The sequence below is a fragment of the Nannobrachium achirus genome, assembly GCF_963921795.1.
Source record: "Nannobrachium achirus genome assembly, chromosome: 23".
In the NCBI taxonomy this organism is placed as follows: Eukaryota; Metazoa; Chordata; class Actinopteri; order Myctophiformes; family Myctophidae; genus Nannobrachium; species Nannobrachium achirus.
This window is the reverse complement of record NC_137830.1, coordinates 7,083,402-7,110,175: the sequence shown is the minus strand read 5'-3', so window position 1 is coordinate 7,110,175 and position 26,774 is coordinate 7,083,402. Positions and strand designations below refer to the sequence as shown.

Here is a 26,774-nt window from a genome sequence, read left to right as displayed (position 1 = left end):
TCTCATGGTAAATGGCTTGCTTCTAGACTCTGCAGTGGTGGGCAGATGCAGTACTACCACCGCACTACCAGGGGCTCTCATTTGAGGGTCCTTGGAATAATAAAAAAAGGTTGGAAACAATGGATGGATATTTTTTATAAAATCGCAAAGGTACTTTGATGACAGTGTGTGCCAAAAAAGAAAACAAAAGATCCTTAATGAAGCAGTAAAAGAGTTAAAGCTATACTATGGAAGTTGCTCAACTACTGGTCAGTAGCAGTATTGCTTTTTTCGGCCGTTTTTCGACCGGGGTCGCCGCGGACCACCGGAGCGGGGCCACAAACCAACGCGACCGCCTCCACCTCACCGATACGCATCCGTAGAGGGGTCTCACGTCCCTTTGCGACCAGGTGTTGGGGAGTAACAGGCAAGACTCCTACACCAGCGTAAACACTGTTGCTGAGGCAAGCTACTTCCTGAAGAGACGGCAAGACGCGTTGTGATTGGCCGGTAGTGTATGATCCGTGCTGTGATTGGCCAACGTATATATAACGTATACGGAAAGATGCAGATGATGTAATTTTGCAGCGAAATCCGGTCCCCGGCCAGGATCATACAAAACATATTTACAGAAGGCTTTAGGGGCTGAAATTAATGGAGTGGGTGTTCTAAAACTTTAGCGATTTAATAAGATTAGTTTTATTGGAAAAAGTTACATAGTATAGCTTTAAGACCGAGAATCCATTATTAATTTGAAAATTATTTTATGCTTTAACTATTCGGTGCTACGCTGTGAGCTTGTAGAATATATTCTACTAGTAAGACGCCTCAGGGCGACATGCCATCTGGCCAGTGATGTATATTGGACCAGTTACCCATATATGGAGACCCCTGCATGATAGTCAACAATGTTATGTCAAAACATACCCATATATGGGCATTCCCAGATATGTCCTTAATATTGATGGCATTGGGACAGGGATCTCCATATATGGGCATAACACGTATTAGTAAAGCCAAGCAGGGCCTTGGCGAGTTAGGACCTGGAGGGTACCCTAAAGTCCTTATCAGAGTCTGAGGTGAAGAGCTATCACCTCAACTTTTAGGTGATAAGCTATAACCTAAAAATGTGATGGCCATCATAGTCACGGACTCACGGTTAAGTCCTATCACCGCGCCTCTGTGCCTCTGAAACCAGGGGGCAAACTGATTGGTCTAGATCGACCAATCAGTGAACGGGGTGATGGGGAGATGTCTGAAGGTAAAAACAGAGGAGAGATGTCTAGGTCCACGGTGATGGCTCTTCACCGGGGGTAATGACGTAATGTTGTAGTTTTCTGACTTTAAAAGACTACACTCTGATAGGGGCTTAACAGGGCATCTGGGAATACCCATACTGTATATGGACATGTTATGTATTGTATCCTTTATTAATATATCCATATACATATATGGACTTAATATTAACGTTTTCGGGGAAGGTAGGGTGTAAATCAGAGTAAAGCAGGATCTTGGGCCAGTTTATGCCCATATATGGGCATAAAAGGGATTTTGTTTCTGGGAATGCCCATATATGGACCATCTCCCAGAGGTCTAGCGCATTGTAACGGGGACAGACTCCTGCGTGTTGCCGGCTGATACCGACAATAAGCCACTCCTGACCTACTTGTCAATGGGTTAATACCCGGCAGTCGATGTGGTATAACGTGACAGTGATGACGTCACTCACGGTGGGGGTCTTGGGGGTGCGGAGCTGTGTCCGGACCCGGTTCAGGTAGGTTGTACCGTAGTGGTGGTCCCCCACCTCCGGAGGACCACCGGGCCCTGATCCCGACAGGGTGGTCTGAACCTCTGCCGCTGGTTCTGCAGCAACGCACGCACACACACACACACACACACATGCACACACACACACACACACACACACACACACACACACACACACACACACACACACACACACACATGCACACACACACACACACACACACACACAAACATATTATTGGGAGAGGCCATCATTTTTTTATGACAGCAATTTTCTAAAACAAATTGCCGTTTTTTTTAACACTAACCCTAAGCCCCTCAGTTACACGACATTGGCACAGAATTACAAAGGCACAATGCATCACTTCGCCCAGCATTGCGAGCTTGTAGATCAGCCATTTTCACTACTTCTTAATTATTATATTGTTTTTATTTATGGAATGTATTAGATTTGTTTGTTTGTTTTAAAATAAAATGTAATATATATTTTTAATATAAAAATAAATACTATTTTGAAATACACATTTATTTAAAAGTAGGCACCGCTCATGGGGGGGATTTTCTTTTCTTAGTTACACCACTTTGGCTTTGTAGGGGAGTATAAATGGAGCGAGCGTATTGCAGACATCCCAAGTATCCCGGATGTTGCGGGAGTCTCCCGGAAATCAGCGTCTCCTCCCGGACGTCCGCGAGTGGCACTAAACCTCCCGGAAATCCCGGCCGCTCCCGCAAATGCCTGCCATATCCAGCTGGATCCGGTCTAGAACCGGATCTGCGACCCGCGATGCAAATACATGTGTTCTCATTCGTCGTCGAACTATCAATCTGGCAAATGAAGGAGATGTGGGCGTCTAAAAGTGACCAACCACTGGTCTCAGATGCAGAGACTGGGTTCTCATTAAGCGCGAAGGATAGCTCATAACAGTAAACTTTTGACAGCTGCTTAATATGAATAAAATAACAGTACTACAACTGTCGGTTCTTTTCGCTGGACATACAACTGGACATAGCTGCAGTGCGTCAGCCTGTGCGACGCACGGCAGCCTCCAGGCAGGCTGTTGTGTGTGTCTCACTGTGAGAGTGTCAGAACGTTCTACCAAATAGGTAAGAAAGACATCATAAATTAACCTGATTATATTAAGCCTAAAATGGTTCCGCCGCGGTGCAGAACCGTTTTAACCATTTTTAACCGTAGAAAAATGAGTAAAATCCGAGAAAAACCCGATGCGCACGTGCACAGGGGACCTCCCGGAAATGCTGATCTCCAAGTTGGGATGTTCTCAACATGTGGGTCGGGAACCCCATGTGGTCCCCAAATCATGTTGGTGGGTCCCCATGATTAACTTATTGTGGATTATTTTCTCACTCAACCGTAAACAAACCAACATAAAGTGTATAAAGGTATATGCACATTTCTAAAGTTTTCTAATGAAATGATAAATTGAATGATAAACATTGGCCAAATGGTCCAATTTTTTGAGAAATTGTGAAAATAGCAGATCTACATGTTCACATTGTAAGTTGTGAGCATGTAGATCTGCTATTTTCACAATAGAACCGTGTCATACAAAATGTAATGCCTCAACTCTTAGTGCTCGTCAGGGTGAGGGGGTCCCCAGTAAGTCACGATATGACATTTTACATGACGATTAATTGTCACTCAAATAATTGCGATTAACGATTTAATTGTGTTTTTGTCGTTGATAATTACATTTCTGTTTGGCTTTTAGGCTTTGAAGTTGCACATGGCAGATATGACACATAACCTACAAAGAAATTATGGACATATTTGACAACTTTCTACTTAAAAAAATAACATTGATAGTGGAAATAGCCGATCTACAAGCTCACAACGCGTCGCGATGCGACGCGTTGTGAGCTTGTAGATCTGCTATTTCCACAATTTTGTACTTTAAAAAAATATGTATATGAAACATTTTCAACATTCACGATTATGACGATTATGAAAAATAATCGCGATTATGTAAAATAATTGCGATTAGACAATTATGTAATAATTGTGACAGCCCTAGTCCCCAGTTAAAATATGATTATTGTGGGGGTCGCGGCCTGCAAAGGTTAAGAACCACTGCTGTGACTCACCGAGAGGGCTTTGGTCCGAGGTCTCTGCGTGCTCGCTGACATCACATCCTGTCTGCTCCTCTTCCACGCCCAGATACTCCTTCATCACCTTCCTCAGGGTCTGGTAGGCATCCTCTGGATCATCTAGAACAGGGGTGCCCAAACAGGGGCGTCTATAGAGGGTATGCACGTCCACTGGGACCCGCCACCCTAATCTAGACTGAGTGGCAAAACATTGAGCAGCATGGAGCATTAGAGTTTGGAAGCACTAGTTGCAAATCACTCAACGGCCCTGCATACCACCTGTTTCTAATTTGCACATAATGCAGGAGGCAGCAGGATGTTGTGTTGTAGAAAACGAGCGCTTCCAAACTCTGACACTTGGAAAAATAAAAACCGGCACAGAATATCTTGACAGAAAGTAGCTCATAACATGCCTATGGTGGATTTTTATGAAACAAAAACTTTGCAGATAGAAAGAGGATAATTCAATCTTTCAGCACAGCCGCAATGTTGGTGAGTTAACTTTGTTTAATACAATCAGATAGGACTTTTCTGTTTGGATGTATGAGATGTCAATGGCAGAAATTAGCTTTTTGCCACTCAGTAGGCGTGTTCCCACATAACTTCCAGCAACAGTGATGTCACGCGCATACCCTCTATTGGGTATGGCAGGGGTATGCAGCTGCCATACCCTGGTTCCAGGGGGGAAAATAAAAGTTGCTTTTAAATATAAATCCACGAATGTCTCTTTGTCTATCTGCGCTGGTTATGTTGTTAAATTACAGTAAAATAACTACAAATGCAAAATGTAACATCATGGTCACTTTAACAAGGTCTTATAATTATATTCTCCCCATCTTGACAAAATGATATATATTCCCAGGTTCCGCAGGTCAGCTGCACAGGTGCAATTCATTATTGTTAATTGTGGCACGTTTACTAACATGCCAAGTTTAGCTGCACTTGAACAACTGTTCCAGGCTGCCATATATCCAGCCCAAGAAACCGTAGAAACCTGTGTAAAAAACTAACAAAAGTCGGGTTTTTTTCATACATTGTGAAAATAGCGTGCTGAGCATGTAGATCTGCTATTTTCACATTAGAACCTTGTTATCCAAAATGTAATGCCTATTTTCCATGAGGACTCCCATCTTTGCCATACCCTAGCTTTTGCTGAACTGACGCCACTGTGCCCAAAAGGTACATCGTGATCTACCTACCAGTAGATCACAAAAGCTGTGTAGGTAGACCACATGACATGACCTTAAATCACAAAAACCCTCTTTTTGGCATTCCTATGCAAACTTCTAATAAATTATTCAATCAGTCAATCAATCAATCTAGAAACATATAACATACATACTTTTTTTAAAGTGATTTGTAAATATTAGCCCGGAGACAGTGAAGGCGTTTTAGCCTGGACTAAACCTTTGTCTGCTTTGATAAAGCTGCTGAATCGCTAGTCTAACCTAACGCGGCACATTCTATGCTGCCTGGCGGGTCTCGCCGGCGTCTCGAAATGACATGGAGGGGGACATGACTCCTGCTGCTGTCCGCTTTGAGTAAATGAGGAAGTCATCCGCGGTGGAAAACAAGTGATAAATCATAGTGATTTTATAATTATAACGGATAAGCCTAAACAAACCAGTTCACATGAACAATACTGATGTAAAATCAGATATCTGAACGGCTACATTTATTTTATACAATTAAAATTGCCCAGGCTTATTTTTCTTCCGATCGCCAAAATAATCCTGGGTTTCCGAGGCGACTGAATCGCAAACACATTGAAGACAGTTCCCGGCTTGGGAAGGATTTCCGTGAATAAAAAAAGAAAAAAACACATTCTGATGAACTGGCACTTTATTCCTACACCCAGGCAAGCCTCCTGCAAGTCAAGCATCTTACAACGCACACATGCACGCACGCACGCACGCCGACAAACAAACATGCAACACTGAATCAAACCCGGGTGGCGAAAGCGGTCGATACACAATTCCCATCTCATGTTAATGAATGTAAGATATGGCAATGATGACCCTGCAGTTTAATGAGGTGGCGGGTGCTGTTAGCTGGCTGTGCATAAAAGTGATGGCTGTGCATAAAAGTGATGAGTTGCCACGCACGCACGCACGCACGCACGCACGCGCACACACACACGCGCACAGTCGCACACACACAGTTCATTAAGCAAACAGCTTACCATGACGTCTGGGCGCTCTCTCTCTCGCGCGCGCGCATGCAGTGGTGATAAACAGCGGTTGGCGGTCTAATGTGCTCTTAATACACATGTTAATTGGAATGGTGCCCGTACGGGTTTATAGATCTAAAAGCAGAGAGCGGTGCTTTATCAGCGCTATGGGGGGACCGCCCGGGGCAGACCCCCCCTGGGAGAGGGGGGAGAGGGGGGTGCAGGGCACACAAACCCCCCCAGGCGGGAGCAGAACGTTCCGAGACATTAAGCCATGTAGGCCGGAACGCACATCTGTGAACACTTTAACCATCATTTTGTGCTTTAACTATTTAAAAATAGCAGATATACAAGCTCACAGCGTGGCACCGAGTGCCGAGCTGCGAGCTTGTAGATCTGCTATTTTTGAAAAATCTTGAACATCTGTGCGAGTCTTTGAATATTTTTGATTCTATAAATGTCTTCTACTTTGTATATCAGTGGTTCACAAGCTTTTTTAATGTCAAGGACCCCCAAAATTAGATTTATTTGGCCGCAGATGCCCCTCCCCCATCTCAAGATATGTTGTTCCAGGGACCCCCCAGAAGCAAATATTTGAGTTACAAATGTATATTTTGTAACTCAAATATATATCTGCTATTTTTCAATAGTTAAAGCATAACATAATTCTAGGCATGAATGGGTTAAAGATTAAGACGAGTTGTAATCAAATTCCAATTATGATTCTCACCCCCCCCCCGTTTTATTTTCCTGCCAACTTGCAGAATGTAAAAAAAGGATAGTAAAGGGGAAAAAAAGGGGGAATGTAGCAATCATGGATGAAAAAGAGGGCTTGTGGACATTTCCATGATGGCTGTGTACTGGGGATAAGAGGATGAAGATGGAGAGATGCTTGTTTGGGGGTTTCTTTTCAAGGACATGGTAAAGTCATTCTCCGCATGACTTTTCAGGGAACTTTGCTCTTCTGTCCCTGATTTGAACCCTGTGTACTGCACAAGTGCTGACATTTCTTTTACCACGGAGCTGATAGAGCCAGCCTGCTTTGCTCAGGGTATTTAAATAGAATCTTGACCATCGGCTTGACCTTTGAAACAATCTGAATTAAGCCTGAGCGATATTAGGAAAGCCTTCAATATTCGATAAAGTTGTTGAATACCTTGATATATATATTACTCACGATATTAGTAAAAACAATTGTATTATATTGTTTTTAATGTTTTTCTGCTTTAGGTCCACTGCCTGCTTAACCCAGATAACGAATATCATATCCATGCATGCACACTGCACAGCACACATAGAGTAAAGAAATGAAATGCCTTATTTCCATTTTCCAACAATGGTTTAATTGAAATAACCACACCTGGTACAGATGGACTGCTTTTTTGCATGTGCTATGTGCATGCAGTGTGTCTGTTAATTAATGTGACACATACACCAATACCTCGTTTCAAGCCGTCTTCATCGATATGTATACCTTGCATGTTGATACCTCGATATCGATATATTGCCCAGCCTTAATCTGAATGTCTCAATAGAAGAGCAGGGAGACAAAACCTCACTATTCAACACAAGACATGACAGTCCTTTTATGAATTCATATTTATGAATTCCTTCTGACCATTTATATTACAATAATATCTAATAACATATACATTCACACTTGTTCACCTGCTGTTTTACCAAATATGGTATTAAAAAGCCAGAGATTTTGGCATACTGGATGTAGGGGATGGGACGATAATCGCTACTATCGTTTATCGTGATAAAACTCACAATAATCGTATCCCGGAGATTTAATTTATCGTGATATCGTCCTCCGTCATGCCCTGGGATCAATTCACCTTATATTTGCCGAGCTGCATATCCGGTACCATTTAGGCCCATCTCTTTTTTTCACTCTCTACCAAATCTCTTTGCCAAAAACATGCCGATCTACAAGCTCACAACGCGTTGCGTTGCGACGCGTTGCGACACGTTGCGACGCGTTGTAAGTTTGTAGATCTGCAATTTTTGGGAAAATGTTTGGTTACAATAATCGTGACATGACATTTTCATATCATCCATCCCAAATGTCATCAGCAGACGATCTGTAGACCAGCTTTACAAGCTGGTAAAAAGAAACATCACACTGACCACAGGGGATGACGTTGTCAAAGAAGCCGGGCCGCTCCCGGTTGGTGCGCGCGTACAGCTCGATGCGCGCCACGGCGCCCTCTATCTGCCCGGGGCTGTACAGCTCGCGGCTCCTCAGGCGCTGCGCGTAGCGGTCCGCCGCCGTGGGGATGAGCAGGACGTAGCGGGGCTCGAAGTAACTGCTCTTCAGACTCAACACGCCCTGAAAAGACACACATAACCGGTTGCACACTGCTGCGTTTTTTCGTTGCGAAATGTGTTTTTCAGGGCAAGGAGAGAGAGAGAGATAAAGAGAGCAAGGGACCCAGTGGTCCGAAAATAAATACTCAACGGGCGGCAGTGTGCAAACGTGATTGATATAACATGAGGTTGATTTCTTTATTTACGTACTCCGGAATTCGCTCCTATATTCGGCCGAAAAAACGCAGCTGTATGCAAAGACCTTAACTCTCTCCCAGCCATTTACAATAGGCTTGTGCGCCTATACTGCCAGGAATTTTATTAATTTCCAAGTTAGCTTTAATCTAACCCAACAGGGATCATATTGTTGTAAAATGTAGTACTAGTACTATCCACTAGAGTGTGCCCAACGATAATCTCCTAGAGTCTGGACTAGCGAGTGGACAGCAGTAGACCCATAATGGCGGCGCCCATTGGCAGCCATTATGTCTCCCGGTCCGCCGAACGGGAGCTATAAAACACGATCCGAACGTCGTGCGCACGCCATTTACACTCGTTTTTGCTCTTGAGTGACCAATCTGTCAGTCCAGCCATTTTTTTCCGAATGAAGATCGGTCTAAAAATGGTAAAGTTTGATAAGAAAAACGTCAACATTCAATGCTGTAAAAAGGCCCATTCTATGTTATGGCCGAACGACTTCCGGGTTACGTCATCGATGATGTCACTTCCTTCGAATATGTAACTTTAGACTAAAATTAAGCTAGAAAGGTCATTTATAGCTCAAAAAATGTCAAAAAAATACCAAAATGATCAGAAAATGATCCCCAAGGCGACGTTTGGCGATCTGGCTGCCTCACCCTCCTCAAAATGGCGATGGAAGGCGATTTGGCTGTGAATAAAGGACGACTTTAGTTTTTTACAACAAGGGTTCATATTTTAGATTGTAATTAAAGAATATAAAAGATGAGTGTTAAATTGATTTCATTTACTTCTTTCTATTGTTTTAGAGATTCTTATTTCAGTGGTTGGGGCCATGCGTACAAGTGGCTAAATATGTCATTTTACACAGAATAAGCCCATTCCCAAAATACAACACAACCTTTCATGGTTGGATGTGACGTATGGGGGCTAGAAGTGTTACTGTAAATAGCAATAAAGAAACTGCTGGCTTATTGTGTCTAAAAATACATATTTAGCCTTGTACGCATGCCCCACATTTTAGCATGGTAAACGCGATAAAACAACTGAACGAAGCAAATGAAAACATTTTAACACTCAGTTTTTCTTTTCTCTAATTACAATCTAAAATATGAACCCTTGTTGTAAAAAAACAAAGTTGTCCTTTAAAACCTGGAATTACTTTATGCTATAGCTACTGAAAAATTGCAGATCTACAAGCTCACAGCGTGGCACTGAGTGCCGCACTGAGAGCTTGTAGATCTGCTAAGTTCGTGAATATGAGTCCATTACCTCCAGCTCCATGTGCACGCAGCAGGCCAAGCCCTCTCTGGCCACGTCCTCTATGGTGTCCCTGGTCAGTCCATAGCGGTGACCACCGTACTGCATGGTCTGGACGAACCTTCCCTATAACACACCACAACACAACACTATGGTCAGTCCATAGCGGTGACCACTGTACTGCATGGTAGGACAAACCTACCCTGGAGCATAACACCACAGCACTATGGTCAGTCCATACTGCATGGTCTGGACGAATCTTCCCTGTAGATTATAACACCATAACACTATGGTCAGTCCATACCGGCGACCACCGTACTGCATGGTCTGGACGAACCTTCCCTTGGTCTAGACGAAGAACATAACACTATGGTCAGTCCAGGTGTAGAGATAACAAACTGTCTACACCTTGGTAAAACAGAATCCATTATTTTTGGGACGAGACATTCTCTGAGTGAGATAAATGTAAACGATTTCAAGGTCAAAGTTGATGACAGTAATCTCTAGCAAGGAAGAGATTACCTATTTGGTTAATCACCACGTATGAAAGATATTTTCAATCTTGTCCTGATGGAAAAAGATATTCTCTCAAGTTTGCCTCATGACGTACAGTACATACTGTATCTTAGTAATGTAACAATGCCTTGGATGGAAAGACTATTTAAAGGGGTGCCCAGATGGAGCCAAACATTTTTGAGAACCCCATAGCTAATGAGAACCTGATTACAAGTGCGCTTTAGGTAGATTGTGCATTACATTCACCCATTCACACACAGATGGCAGAGGAAACCATGCAAGGGACCAACCTGCTCATCAGGAGCAACTAGGCCTAGGGGTTCAGAGTCTTGCTCAAGGACACTTCGACGCCAACTCTGGGGGAGCCCGGGATCGACCTGGGAACCTTAAGGTTCCCACGCGGCCGCTCTACCTCCTGAGCCATCACTGCCGGCCCAATAAAGAACAACCTTGAACAATTATGCAGTTCCAAGCGTGTAATGATCTCAAGTCTCCACATGTGAGCTGAACTCTTGACAGCGTGCACCCTTGTTACTACTCACATGTGACCTTTGACCTGCAGGGTCTTACTTTCACCTGGGACAGTTTGAAACCAAGCTGTGTAATTTATGACCCTCACTGAGCCCGGTAGGGACCAGGGGTCACCAATGTGTCCGCACATGGACAAATGTGCCTGTTCTTCTAAAACGGCTAGTTCCATTCCATGATTCTGATTGGCTGGTTTCCCTTTTAATTGCTGTGGTATATGAGACTATAATCCACACATTGAATCAGTTTATATCAAACCCAGGTGCGTTATTTCTTTCCGCAGTGTTCCACAGTGCACCAATTATCTGCACCTGTGTTGTTGGCAAAAAAAAGCTGGGAACTACTTTCTTGCAGACCTTGTAGTGAATTATTAGTGAAATAGAACCGTTTTAATTGGTACGTGTCTATGATTTTTCATGTTGCCATATTGTAACCGTTTTAGAAAAGCAATAAGCCACGCGAGGCATGTGGTTACCTGTATTTTATAACGGCTGTGAGGGTTGGAGACTCTCAGCCGTTATAAAATACCAGGTAACCACATGCCTCTTGTAGCTTACTGCTTCATTTTACACTCCATTATAATGTTCTTATTTTGATCATGAGACCCAATTACTGAATGCCAAGGTTTTCCTCAGAATATGAACGACACTTATTTACTACGACACTATGGCACATTAGGAGTCCAACTAGTACTAGTGGTTCTCAAATGTTTTATTTGCAAGGACCCCCTTTGACTCTGAGAGTGTACAAATGGAACGAAATGGTCCATTTGGTTCCATCTTTACACTCTCAGAGTTACAGACCTTTCATGGTCATTCAGGGCTATCTCTTATTGCGTTTCGGGTTATATTATTGTCCACTATTTTTGTATGTCCATGGCAAAAAAAATAATGTTGACAACTATGTCCTGCAGAAACCTCATATCTCTCAGACCTTTTGTGTTTTCTTTTTTTACTTTTTTTGTAAATTAACCTCCTACTTGATCATATTACATCGTCACACTAAAAGCATCAAAAGTAGCAGATCCACAAGCTGGAAACACGGCGCGAAGAGAGACGTTTCGAGCTTGTAGATCTGACGATCTGAGATGATATGGTTCACGTTGTTTAATGATGACAGGAGTAGTTCACCCCCAAAATGACTTTTTCTATTGATTACTCATGCCATGGAGACTTGAGTTCAATAATCTTCTTTTGTTTTAGTCGCATTCTTAAGACAATAATTTCATTACAATGAATGTACCCCCATCTGGAATCAATTTGCTATAATATTTTTTTTTCTTAGTCTTCTTAGTCTTCTTGTCTTAGGAATGCAAAAAATAAAAAATAAAATACGAAGAAATATTATTGAACTCATGTCTCCATGCTCTTGGCTTGGCTTATTGTTTTGGGTAAAAGCTGCTTTAGATATTATCCAGGGTTGGACGAGCACGCAGACCTGGGGCAGAGTTTTACACAAGTGCTTCCCTTCCTGCCTGCTTCAGCCTGCCTGTCCTGACACTGTATGAGAATGAATGATGGCCACATGTTGGACTATCATCCACCTGTGTGCCAAAAACATCTGAACCAATCACAGGAAACTATCCCACCATCAGGCCAAAAAGCCAGCCAATCACAGAGCGTCCAGGTTTGGCTGGATTCTCATTCTCAATACTTCCGAACACGCCTCTCAAAGGTTTTTAATTTCAAGGACCCACAAGTTCAGTATGCATTAGGCCACAGTTGGACCCCCATAATTGAGTGTACAAATGGAACCACATCTGGTTCTATTTGTAGCCTTTTTTTTTCTTTTTCTTTTTTTTTCACAACGTAAAATGTAATCCATTTGCACACTCAGAGTTACAGACCCATATGGGTCCATTTGGTTGCAATCAGTGTCATATTCTGAAGACAACCTGGAGACTTGACATTCAGTAATTGGGTTGTGTGGTCAAAATAAGAACATTTTAACTGGGTGTAAAAAAGGAAATATAAAATGTGACAAGGAAAAGGACAAGCCTTTACCATGGACACATTTTGTCAAATTGTTGATCCCTGGAAAGGGGTCATAGAGTAGTTAAAGAAAAAAGAAAAGAGGAAGACAGTGTCTAAGGCAGTGGTTCTCAACCTTTTCAGGCCGCGACCCCCAAAATAATCATATTTTAACTGGGGACCCCCCCACCCTACGAGCACTAAGAGTTGAGGCATTACATTTTGTATGACATGGTTCTATTGTGAAAATAGCTGATCTACATGCTCACAACGCCTCGCGTTGAGAGGCGTTGCGAGCATGTAGATCTGCTATTTTCACAATGTCTGCCTCTAATATTTCGACAATTTGGCCAAAGTTTAATTTGTCATTTTAGAGGTATTAAAAAGTCCTTAAATTGCCACTTTAGAAATGTGCAGATACCCTCTATAGACTTAAACGTCATGGTTTGTTTACTGTTGAGTGAGAAAATAATGTTGCACATTAAGTTAATCATCTGGGGACCCCCCAAAATAATTTGGTTGAGAAAGTTCAGGTGATAAATTCAGGTGGTGTAGGATTAGGAATCATCCTACACCACTTTGCTCCATTGTGGACGTGCGGAGCAGCATTGCCTAACTATCTGACAGGCAATGGACACATACCTACTGGAGTAGGTAAAGAATACAGAAAAGAGGAGGACAGTTTCTAAAGGAGTAGAAAGGGCAGAGAAAAGGCAGAATTTCTTGCACGGCTGGCTGCAGTCCGAAGGTATAGCAGCGGATCTACAAGCGTCTGCTGCTGCTTTCGCTGCGTGACATTGTCACGTAAGCGGAGCGTAAATCTAGACTTAAGAAGAAAGGGGGGAAGGGGGGGGGGGGGGGGGGGGGGGTGATTGATGGATGGAATCAGCAGGAGGAGGGACAGACAGTTAAGTTCACCTGAACCATTTCCTCCAGTCAGACAGACAGACAGACAGACAGACAGGGACGTGCAGAGAATGTTAGAGAGGCAGGGGCTGACGTTTCTAAAAGGGCCTTTTGGCGCGCTGCGACACGTTGTGAGCTTAGATGTCGGCTATTTTCGGTGATACACTGAATTAAGCATAATCAAGATGTGGCGTAACGGCATAGATTTCTACACAGAGAGGGCAATTCTTACAACATAAGACGCTGCATTCAAGTTCAGGAGAGTTTGGACAAGGCAATTCTCTTGAACGCTACCTTCAGGTATGGCATGGAAAGAGGGGCATTTGCATTACTTTCACCATAGTAAAAAAAAACGCATTCATGGTCTGGAGAGAGGGCACTTTTTACAGACTGATAAAAGGGCAGGGGCTCAAGCCCCCTTTGATTTCTATGTGTGCACGTGTCTGCAGACAGGCAGACATCAAAGGACTTTCTTTTGTAAATCAGACCCAGACTCTAAGCTGCCATCCATCACAACCTCCTCCCCCCCTCCACCGTCTTTACATAATAGAGGGATGGAGACAGCAGGAGAGAGAAGAGAGAGAGAGAGAGAAAGCCAAAAGCCACAGACCTCCTCGGCCAATCACACAACCTGTGTGCCAGGGCCCACTGGTGGCCCGCGAGGGTACTGCAAGTGGGGTGTGATTTTAGGGAAATTATCCAGTTCCGGCTAACCCTCGCCGGCATGTAAAGCAACAAGGCGTCATACGTGTAGGACATACACACACACACGCCCATGGAGGTAATATACTAAACTTGCCACAAAAAGTTCGGAAATCTAACTTTGGTTGATTATATCTCCCCTTTAATAAACCCAAATGGTATTGTATTTTTATATCATTTTTATCGTTGATTTGTCACCTTTACAACAAAGTACAGCTTGTAAGCATCGGGCATTCGAGGCATGAGCTACACAGCCAAACGTGTGGGTAGCGCAGACCAGAATTTTGCCAAAATGGCTTGCAATAATACTGTTCTGCTGGCATTTACTCTCGTTTTGGGCTTCCCTGACACTGAGCTTAACATTAACAAAGTGTAAAAATTGCCAATATGTGTTGTTTTTTCTTTTCCTTATTACTGTGAGAGAGTGCAATCATTCAATGCCCCAAGTAACAAAGGTGAACACCAAAAGAACTGTATTGCAGGCCTGCCAGGCCATTTTGACAATTTTTGGAGGGGCGCTACCCACACGTTTGGCTGTGTTGCTCATTACACGAATGCCAGATCCTTACAAGCTGTACCTCATTGTAAAGGTGACAAATCAACGATAACAATGATATCAAACACAATACCATTTGGCACATTTAAAGGGGGGATATAATGGGCCGAATGTTGGCAAATTTTGGGTCGGCGCTACCCACACGTTTGGCTGTGTAGCTCCTGCCTCGAATGCCCGATGCTTACAAGCTGTACCTCGTTGTAAAGGTGACAAATCAACGATAAATATTTATATAAAACACAATACCATTTGGGTTTATTAAAGGGGAGATATAATCAACCAAATTTAGATTTACAAACTTTTTGTGGCAGGTTTAGTAAGATGCCTCAGGACGACATGCGAGCTCGCCCTAAAGGGCGCAAGTGCACTAGGGCAGGGGTTCCCAAACTTTTTTGTCTCAGGGCACCCCATAAATAGTTTTAATCCGAGGCACCCCTACATTATAATTTTCACTCCCAGCACCTTATATTTATAGCATATCGTCCTTGTATGTCCAAAACCGTTCGTTTTGTATTTATCATCTATAAAATGTACTGAACTAGTGAAAACAGCAGATCTACAAGCACACAACGTTGTAGATCTGCTGTTTTCACTAGATTTGTGCGACGGTCTCGTATGATGAAGCAGGGCTTTGCTTTACCAAAAGACGTAAACGTTTGAAACTTGGCGATACAAGGTTTCTGCCCGACAGTGACGATATTTTAGTGATCATGTTGCGAGGAAAACGTTGAGATAATAGCCATTTGGGTTAGAACTGACTGAAAATAACTTTGCACTTCAAGTTTAAAATGACACTAAATATTTTTCAAGTCGAAATAAATTCCAAATCAAATCATCTCGCAGGCACCCCTGGACTGCCGTCGCGGCACCTCAGGGTGCCCCGTCACCCACTAGTAGCATTTGCATATGCACAAGGCTGCCTCAATGCTCTACCGTGGTTCTGGGGGCTTGTTGCACGCACCATGTGAACCATGTTCTGGAAGTCTTCCTCGCTGATGAAGTGGTAGTCGCTCCCATCCTCTTCCCCATAGTAGGGCCCCCTGGTGGTGTGGCACGCTCTGTGGTGAGAGAGAGCACAGGGGAAAACAGGTTTCTCGTTTATTTGTTATAACAAAAAGAACACTGACAACGTTATATGGTACACAAATGAGACATAAATCCTGTATAGATTAGAGCAGGGGTTCCCAAACTTTTTTGTCTCAGGGCACCCCATGAATATTGTTTTAATCCGAGGCACCCCTACATTATAATTTCCACTCCCAGCACCTTATATTTATAGCATATTGCCGTTGTCGGGTGGAAACCTTGTATGTCCAAAACCGTTCGTTTTGTATTTATCATCTATAAAATATACTAAAGTAGTGAAAACGACAGTGCTTGTAGATCGGCTATTTTCACTAGTTTTGAGCGACAGTCTTGTATGATGAAGCAGGGCTTTGCTTTACCAAAAGACGTACACATTTTGAAACTTGGAGATATGAGGTTTCTGCCGACAGTGACGATATTTTAGTGATTATGTTGCGAGGAAAACGTTGCCATTTTGGTTAGAACTGACTGAAAATAACGTTGTACTTCAAGTTTAAAATGATACTAAATATTTTTTCAAGTGTCCAAATAAATTCCAAATATCATCAAATTAAACCCCTGGATTAGAGGACATACAAACAAGATATAGGTTGAATAATTATGCAGCATGTATAGAGTTCCTCTACATATGTATGTGTACATGTAATGTGTAATGTGGCTGGAAACACACACACACACACACACACACACACACACACACACACACACACACACACACACACACACACACACACACACACACACACACACACACACACACACACACACACACACACACACACACACACACACACACACACACACACACACACACACACACGTCTCTTTTGGGTCTCAGGCTAAAAAGGTGTGGGAATCACTGGGTTAACAGTTAACACCTCCAGTTGTAAAGTTTACAAGGGGCCACGGCAAGCATGTGAACTATCCAGGCCTGGGAGCGCACGCGTGCGAAGAGCGCACGCGTGCGAAGAGCGCACGCGTGCGAAGGCGCGCGTGCAAGACACCAGTCATGTTGCCATACCTTAGCAACAGGCACGATACATTTATTTTAAGAAGTACATTCTATTTTTTCTCCAAAAAATTCTGTGGTTATTGGGCTGGATATGGCAGTCTGGAACAGTTGTTCAAGTGCAGCTAAACTTGGCATAATATAGTAAACGTGCCACAATTAACAATAATGAATTGCACCTGTGCAGCTGACCTGCGGAACCTGGGAATATAGGCTACTATTCTGTCAAGAGAGGGGGAGAACAAAAGTGTGGAGAATATAATTATAATAGGCTACCTTGTTAAATTTTGCATTTGTAGTTATTTTTAATGTAATTTAACAACATAACCAGCACAGATAGACAAAGAGACATTCATGGATTTATATTTTAAAGTAACTTATTACTTTAATTCTCCCCCCTGGACCCAGGCTATGGCAGCTGCATACCCCTGCCATACCCAATTGACGCCCCTGGGGGAGAGAGAGGGATGGGGGGGACAGTTCAACCCCTGGAGGTTGGGGAATGTTCCACACAGTAAAAACCCAGAGCCAGCTTGAAAAGCCAGGCAGTCATCATTAGGGACGTGCTGGCCATTGGGAAAAGCGGGACAACTCCTGAACGGTCGGTCCAGGCCGGCCATTAGGAAAAAAATAAAATTAAAATGTCGGCCTTCGTTCCATTTTGGGGGCTGTGCAGCCAACAAAGTAAATCGTCATTGTCGGGCAGAAACCTCGTATCTCCAAGTTTCAAATGTATAATTTTTTCGCAAAGCAAAGGCCCTGCTTCATCATACAAGGCCGTTGCACAAAAGTAGTGAAAACAGCAGATCTACAAGCACACAACGCCTCGCGGTGCGAGGCGTTGTGTGCTTGTAGATTGGCTGTTTTCACTAGTTTAAATATGTTTTAAATGATAAATACAAAACAAACGGTTTTGGACATATAAGGTTTCCATCCGACGACGAAATATAAAAAATAAAAATACTAAATAATGAGGGCCTCTCCAACTCTTTTTCCCGGGCTGAATCAGGGGCCCAGCACATCCCTGGTCATCATGCATGTGTCATCGTCTGCTTCTGGCAAACATGTGCGTTTGAGTTCAGTACACGGCCCCATGTGTGACGCTAAACATACCACTTTTACTCTGCTCTGGGGGGTCTTCGACAGGGGGGTCCTCAGAGTTACTACTCTGAAAATTAGCTGAAAATAGCAGATCTACAGGCACACGTGAGCTTGTAGATCTGCACTTTTTGGCGAAGACTTTGGGGTACAAGAGCGGGCCAAATACCGAGCCAAAGTATTGAGTTTTTAAGTGGTTAAATGTCTGAAAACAGATTATTAACAGAAAGGATAATAATCTGCCTTTACATCTCCAGTTGTGCCTCAGAATACTTTGATAACATTTGGATCAATTCATCAAAACCACTTACAATTTACAATGTTGGCATTTAGCAGAAGCTAATTGAGTGAAAACAGTGAGTCTCTTGTTCTAAGTGCGACAGGGAGTTTATTCCACAGTTTGGGTGCCAGGAGGGCGAATTGTTTTTTAGCAAAGGGTTCTGTCAGCATCCCTGTGTTGGCTGGTCTGAGTGAACGGGTGGGGGTTGTAGGCGTTGATCAGGTTTTGGAGGTGTGGAGGAGCCGTACCTTTGGCTGCTTTGAAGGCCAGCACCGGTGTTTTGTACTCTGTGCGGGCCACTTCAGTTTACTTATACTTATACTTATACTTAACGGACCGAGTTCACCAAAAATGGCAGATCTACACGCTTGTAGATCAGTTATTTTTGGTGGTTGTACCCCCACAGAATGAGGATGCTTGGGTTCAAGTGGTTCAGTGCCAAGCATAACAGTTGTTTTCGATCTGTCCGAATGGAAACAGATATTTTCTTAAGTTTTCCTTGTCACATTGTGGGAAAGATTCACATACAGTATTTGACATACATGTAAGGTTCTATAAAGCTCACAATGCGTTGTGAGCTTGTAGATCGGCTATTTTTGAGAGTTGGTATATTATCAAAATATTCTGCGGTGGCATCCCTGGACTTGCGTCACTGCACCCACTTTGAGAAACCCTGATATTAGGAGCCTGTCTTTCACGATCACTGAGGAAGCACTATGTAATAGATCTACTAACGGAGGTGATTCCAGGCGTTAGACAGATGGATTAACCCATTTAGGCCTAGAATTATTGAATGCTTTAACCAGTGAAAAATAGCAGATATACAAGCTCACAGCGCGGCACCAAGTGCCGCGCTGCGAGCTTGTAGATCTGCTATTTTTGAAAAAGTTGTGAAAATGTGTGCAAATCTTTGAACATATGTATTTTTAAAGCGAACGTCTGTTACTCAAATTTTGCTTCTGGGTGGTCCCTGGAATGAAATATTTTGAGATGGGGGTCCGTGGCCAAACATATATCATTTTGGGGGTCCTTAACATGAAAAGGTTTGAGAACCACTGACATAGTAGTCTCTCAAGAACAGACTAACTGAGCTCCAGTTATGTGAAAAGGACATTTTCTTTGACGATGGCTGGCCAGATTGCTGACATAGAAACGTAGGTTTTTTCCAAAAAATTTAGGATTCAAAAGACACTTATAGAATCAGTTCAAAATTCAAATTTTCATGATTTTTTCAAAAATAGCAGATCTACAAGCATAAAATAATAGTACACTATAATGTGTACCCGTTCTAAATGGAATAAATGGAGATTAGTGGCCACCGTCGTTGCTGCCTGATTACCTTAGAAATCGCTAAGCCAAATTTGAGCTACGAACGTTTTATTTCCTGACGACGCCCACATCATTTCGTCTGACGAGCCTCGCTGGCCGCTAAATGGCTCTGCATTTATTTCAGCGCCGCCGCCGCTGCGCCTGTGACATCTTCTGGCCAGCTGCCAGCTAAAGGGGCAAGGATCTCAAAAAGGAGAAGAACCTATAATTCACCACCAGAAGACGACCTGCTCTACCGATCACAGCTGAGTACTCTGTGTAAAAATTATCACGATTTTTTTTTTATAAATCAATTCGAATCGTGAGCTTTGAATTGCGGTTCGAATTGATTTTTTCATGAATCGTGGCATGCCTACACATGAACCCTAACCTCGCATCACCAGACTTTCCACCTCGGAGGAAAGCCTGCAGAAGAAGTGGCGTCGCTTTGTTTTGTTCCTCCTGTTTGTTTCCCTGATCTCTATTTAAATGTTCGAGTAGTGTCTTGCCAGTCGCTACGAGTTGGACTAAAAGATGGATATAAAAAATAAGCGAAACTATGCCGCATCAAGGGTCTTATTAGGTAAGCCGTAGAGCGCGGGGAATTGTCTTGGGTTAAAACCGGTTTGCGGTTCCGGCTAAAGTGTAGTTCGTCTGATGACTACAACATGACATAGGCTGTTTCCGCTCCCGAACGGATCAGAAACCCAAAATTGGAAGTGATCCCAGGCTACATGAACCGTAAAATCTCTACTCTGGACATGTCTTAACACCCATTGAGACGTGAAGCCGATACTACAAAATATCTTCTAAACCCTAACAGTATTGTGAAAGACTTATGTTTCTGTGTTATCAGTGGTGGACATTTTCATGTCAAGGAACCTCAGAATTATATATTTGGCAGCGGATCTGTGTGACCTTGTAAAGGTAGAAAGAGACCTACTGTATGTCTCAATGTTTTTAAATAAAGGTTATAAGAATACACGCGCACGCACACACACACAGAACAGAGCAGAAAAAGTCTCTTGTGCAGTAAACACAAACGCCCTTATAAAAGCAATGTCTTTTTTGTATCCACATTCAGTAAACAGTCCGCTCAGATCAACAGCATTATTAAGCGCAACTGGAGCATACTTCAGAGTGACCCTGACATGAAACAGATTTTCTCTGCATTACCTACATTCGTCAACAGGAGGGCCCCCACTCTACAGAACCCAAAACCTCTTGGCTTCAGAAACCAATCGGTAACTTTCCCTGTGGTCAATGTACCCATTGCGATAATGTTCCCAAAACAAATGTATTCTCTGATGTGTATACTAATCATATTTACAGAATTAATCATTTTGCAAGGCACTACGACGGAGTGCCTTGGAAATTCCTTCTCTGTAAGTCTGCTGTCTATACCTTTGGAACTTAGCAGTACTTCATTGAAACATTTTTTGCTCACACAGAACAGAGCGTTAGGCAGACTGACCCGTAGGCGAAGTACTGGTTGAACTCGTGGCAGAGAGTGTGAGCCAGCTCCCTCTTCCCACAGGCCTGGGGACCGGTCAGCACCAGCATGGGATAGGGCTGGTCAACACTGGGAAGAGTACTGGATGGACACGACACACACACACACACACACACACACACACACACACACACACACGCACACACACACACACACACACACACACACACACACACACACACACACACGTGCAATTAAGGCATTTAGCAGACACTCAATGCAGAGCAACTTACAGTGAGCAAGGTACACACGAGGTAATGCATCAAACACGCAGAGATAGTCATCTAGGATCATAAGTAAACCATGAACCAAGAACAATAGGATATCACAAAAAATCGGTCTACAAATGAACATGGTATCTGTCTACATTACATGCTATCTAAATTACATAACATTTGCATAAGCGTGCAAGGGACATAGCCCCCAACCCAACCCTTGATACTGAGTGCCAAGCAGGGAGGCATTGGGTCCCATTTTTCTTCAACCTCCCAGGCTCATGGTGGAACTCTTTTTTTTTTTTTTTTCTAAATTTTTATCCCACGATTTTTGTAACCCATTTTTTCACCCGGTGCCAATTGCCTAAGCTGGGATCCTGGGCTCTACTCTCCCTCTGCCAACCTGGGGAGGGCCCCGAACTGAGCTCATGCTTCCTTCAATGCATGAGGAGTGAGCAGGCCGCTTCTTATCACCTGACAGGGGGAGCTTCCCCGGTTGGACGTAGCGCGTGGAAGGAACACGTTATTCCAACCAGTTCCATTCCCCTCCATCAGGCGCCCCGGCTGGCCAGGGGGAGGCTTTATAGAGACCAGGATTACTGCATGTTTTTGTGAGGGTATCTACCCTAGGAGACACGGGGAGAACATGCAAACTCCACACAGAAAGGCCCTTTTGCCAACCCCACCTAGGGTGTGGGCACTGATGACGCGGAGGAGGGAACACGCCCCCAGCACCCACAGTGTCCCCCGGCGGGAATCGAACCCAGGACCTTCTAGCTGTGAGGCGACAGCACTACTGACTGCGCCAAGGCCATCGCGTGTTTGTCGAGGTTGCGGCAACAGAAAATGAAACGATCCGCCAATCAGAGTAAACCGCACACACACTGGATAACAAGTCAACAAGATCGAATCCAGACAGAGCCTTTGTAGCCTATACCATAACGTAACCATAATGCATTAACATTAACATGACATGTTACTATCTGAAGTAATGTTACTGCCCTGTCCCTGTGATTTTAATATGCAAACTGCTAATAAAGTAATCAATCAAAAGAACGAGAGATTTATCTGGGTGACTTACAGTGCGTGCGTGCGTACAATGTTTCTTTCTGACAACCACCTAAATATTGTCCAATTACCGTAGCAGACGCAATTTATATCCGACACAAATTGATTAGAAGTTTTCCCTGCCGGGAACTCAACTAGTGAAAACAGCAGATCTACAAGCTCACAACGCTCTTCACTTGCTGTGAGCTTGTAGATTGGATATTTTCACGAGGCCTCTTCTTGTTCTTTTTATATGTAATTTCTTAAATGTGTTCGCTTGTTTTAAAACAATATGAATACATAATCATGTATGGATAGGCTATGCGGTCGGGTGAAATGACGCAAGGAGGAGGCATAATATAGGCCTATACACTGGACCCATATAGCCTACTGTAGCTTGGTATAGTCTTGAAATAAAACATAATTTAACAGACAAAACTATAGCCTGCATGTAGGCCTACTGACCACTGTTATTACAATCGGGGTTATAGGCTATATTTCTTTATAAAGACAACGGGTATGTCCATGGCGCGCCAGAGCGCCACAGCCACAGGCGTGATTTTTGATTGATAGCATGAATAGAAAGGGAGATAAACTATCACATGTCATACAAAAAATAAATAGAGAGTTCACAGAATAAATACAAATTTGAATAAGAGCAATTGCTTGAGAAATGACCAGGGTCTGGGAACTGAAGCAGCTATGGGCGATCAACATTATCCTGCACCCGGCTTTACTCTATAGCTTTTTATTGCTGTCAGACCATATTTTGTTTGGTTTAAATAGGCCTATACTGTTACATTTCATAATGAAATGTTTGGCTATTTATTATGATATGGTTAAACCATGGCGTGATCATTTGCATTTGGTGCGTTGTATTATACCAATAAAAACACTATTTCTGTTAGAAGCTGTTGTCATTGATTGTTCTTTAGATTCAGGAAACACCTATGAAGTGTTTTACTAGCTCAGAAATAAATCAATTAGTCTATTAAGTGTTCTGTAGCCTTATTCTATAGATATTATTAACCGTAATCTAGCCTACTTGCGTTCTGGAGTCATTCAATGAAATGTCGGGTTGATGCGCTGCCGTCTCCAATCTCTCCATGTGTCCAAAATAACAGATGTATAAACTGTCGACAGGCCATGACGCAATGCGTTGGTATCTTGCAACTCTGTTTTTTTGGTGTGGCGCACCGCGCATCGCGCACGATCACGGAGAAAAAGAAAGACTCCACCGTTTGATTCAACAATGGTTTGGTTTAAGCTATAAAAAAAGGTCTTCTCATTCTTTGGAAATCCCAGCATGACAATGACCGTGTCCCGTTAGTAATCAGGTCTTTATTTGCTGTGCAATTAATGAATGAAACTGATGGAGCAAAATGGCATGCCACACAAATCATTTATTTGAATAGACTCATCTTATTTACAGAATTGACACAATGAACTGACACTCTATCACTTCTGCTAATTATATAGGTATTCTAGGACTAGGTATTAGTATTAACTGAATGAGTGGTTGGTTTAATTTTATTTATAATTGAATTGAAGGCAGAAACACGCATTCATTCATTATTTAATCGTGCGAAGACAGCCGACCCAAATTTGCGCAAGGAAACCCCACCTGCGGTTTTATTAGAATGCTATAAATAAAGTGCTCATGCTTCTCAAATAGACTACACAAATACAATAATTTGAGTTTAGCTATGCAGCAGGGATTATTAATTCCAGGGGTGATGTGCGGGGTGGAACCAAAACCAGTGTCTTTCTTTTCTTTTTTTTTTTTGCAAAGATGCATGCAGCAGCAGCGGACCAGCGGTCCATAAATAATCAAAGCAAGCATGTAACATAATGATCAGTCAATCAAATTGGATATTAAAATGATGCCCACACAGGCTGTGTATTTTGGAAGGGAGGCAGGTCTGGCGCATCACATACAGCAGGCCATGAGAAACAAAATGAGAAAGGTAAATAGCCAAACATTTCCTCGTTGCAATGAACAGCTAAATGGTTTCCAAATAGGGTCACATTAACAGCCACAGCAACTAGACCATAGAATGACAAAAGAACAAGCTGACAAAGTGTCAAAATCTATCAAAATCAAACGTTATTTTGTATTTATTCCTTGGCTGGCTTCTGCGGAACGTGGAAGAATGGCTGTCGAGTGAGTGTCTGTTGATTCTGGAGGTGGAGGGGCTTGCTTGATTGCTGGTATCCCGCAGCTGGTCAGTTTTCCAGCAAAGTTCAGGGAAACAACGATCGCGCCGCCGAGATTGGCCGTTTTGTCAGAGGCGCGAGAGATTTGTTTGGTCCTTTTTCTAAGACATTTCAGGGAAACGGGGACAGCGATTGGCGGCCCAACCTCGACAGAGAAGTCACAGCAGGCGCCAAGGCCATCGCGTGTTTGTCGAGGTTGCGGCAACAGAAAATGAAACGATCCGCCAATCAGAGTAAACCGCACACACACTGGATAACAAGTCAACAAGATCGAATCCAGACAGAGCCTTTGTAGCCTATACCATAACGTAACCATAATGCATTAACATTAACATGACATGTTACTATCTGAAGTAATGTTACTGCCCTGTCCCTGTGATTTTAATATGCAAACTGCTAATAAAGTAATCAATCAAAAGAACGAGAGATTTATCTGGGTGACTTACAGTGCGTGCGTGCGTACAATGTTTCTTTCTGACAACCACCTAAATATTGTCCAATTACCGTAGCAGACGCAATTTATATCCGACACAAATTGATTCGAAGTTTTCCCTGCCGGGAACTCAACTAGTGAAAACAGCAGATCTACAAGCTCACAACGCTCTTCACTTGCTGTGAGCTTGTAGATTGGATATTTTCACGAGGCCTCTTCTTGTTCTTTTTATATGTAATTTCTTAAATGTGTTCGCTTGTTTTAAAACAATATGAATACATAATCATGTATGGATAGGCTATGCGGTCGGGTGAAATGACGCAAGGAGGAGGCATAATATAGGCCTATACACTGGACCCATATAGCCTACTGTAGCTTGTTATAGTCTTGAAATAAAACATAATTTAACAGACAAAACTATAGCCTGCATGTAATAATAATAATAATAATAATAATAATAATAATCTTTATTTGTATAGCACTTTTTAAGAGCAGAGTCACAAAGTGCTTGACAGAGGAATCATTAATACAAAGAATCAGCAATACAAATGCAATAAAAACACAACATTATAACACATCACAGGGTCGTAGTGATACTAGTAATCGTAATAAAACTAATAGTAATAATAAAAGAAGTAGTATAGAAAATTTGTAATAAGGCAGAGATTAAAATCAGGAGTGCTAAGGGTTGAAGGCAATTCTGTAGAGGTGGGTTTTCAGCAGGGATTTAAACCGGGGGAGAGATTCAGCGAACCTTATCTCTACGGGTAGGGAGTTCCAGATAGTTGGGGCTCTGAAGGAAAACGCACGTTCACCCCTTGTAACGTAATTGCAGGTAGGCACGATTAACAGACCTTTGTCTGAAGATCTGAGTGTACGTGAAGGCACATAAGGCTCGAGTAGTTCTGAGATGTAGGACGGTGCGAGGCCGGATATGGCCTTGTAGGTGATTAGTGCAATTTTAAATTCAATTCTAAACGAGATGGGCAACCAGTGCAGGGAGGCTAAAACGGGTGTTATGTGGTCAAATTTTCTAGTGCCAGTTAGAAGCCGTGCAGCTGCATTTTGAATGAGCTGCAGGCGGTGGATTGATTTATTGGAGAGACAGGAAAAAAGGGCATTGCAGTAATCGAGGCGTGAGTATATGAAGGCATGTATGACCTTTGTGAGATCGGGGGTGGACAAGAAGGATTTGATCTTGACTATGTTCCTAAGGTGATAGAAGGAGGTTTGGACAACCTTCTTAACATGGGTTTCGAGGGAGAGGTCAGGATCTAGGACTACGCCTAGATTTCTGACTGTGGTTTGTAGGTTAGGAAGTAATGGTCCAAGGATGTTCTTTATGGGGGTTAAGTCTTGAGGCGGATTAAATACCAGGACTTCACATTTTGCATCGTTGAGCTGGAGAAAATTATCAGACATCCAACTTTTAATGTCGGCTAGACAGGAATGGAGGTTGGCTATACTGCTGAGGTTGTCTTCTGGGCTGATGGGCAGATACAGCTGAGTATCATCAGCATAGCAGTGGAAATTTATGTTGTGGCCACGTATTATGTTTCCCAGGGGTAATAGGTACAGGGAGAAGAGGATGGGGCCT

At 42.9% G+C, this 26,774-nt stretch overlaps 1 protein-coding gene across 1 annotated transcript in view; it reads right to left on the bottom strand.

The window, feature by feature from the left end:
- The window catches only part of lrguk (leucine-rich repeats and guanylate kinase domain containing), a gene marked incomplete at both ends in the record, with an annotated part of 64,205 nt that overhangs the window by 13,097 nt on the left and 24,334 nt on the right, over positions 1 to 26,774 (bottom strand). Inside the window, 6 exons of the mRNA XM_080753926.1 lie at positions 1,664 to 1,842; positions 3,850 to 3,972; positions 8,156 to 8,357; positions 9,806 to 9,919; positions 15,933 to 16,029; positions 21,227 to 21,346. Of these exons, the coding sequence (XP_080610052.1) occupies positions 1,664 to 1,842; positions 3,850 to 3,972; positions 8,156 to 8,357; positions 9,806 to 9,919; positions 15,933 to 16,029; positions 21,227 to 21,346 (835 nt within the window). The remainder of the gene's footprint in view (positions 1 to 1,663; positions 1,843 to 3,849; positions 3,973 to 8,155; positions 8,358 to 9,805; positions 9,920 to 15,932; positions 16,030 to 21,226; positions 21,347 to 26,774) is intronic.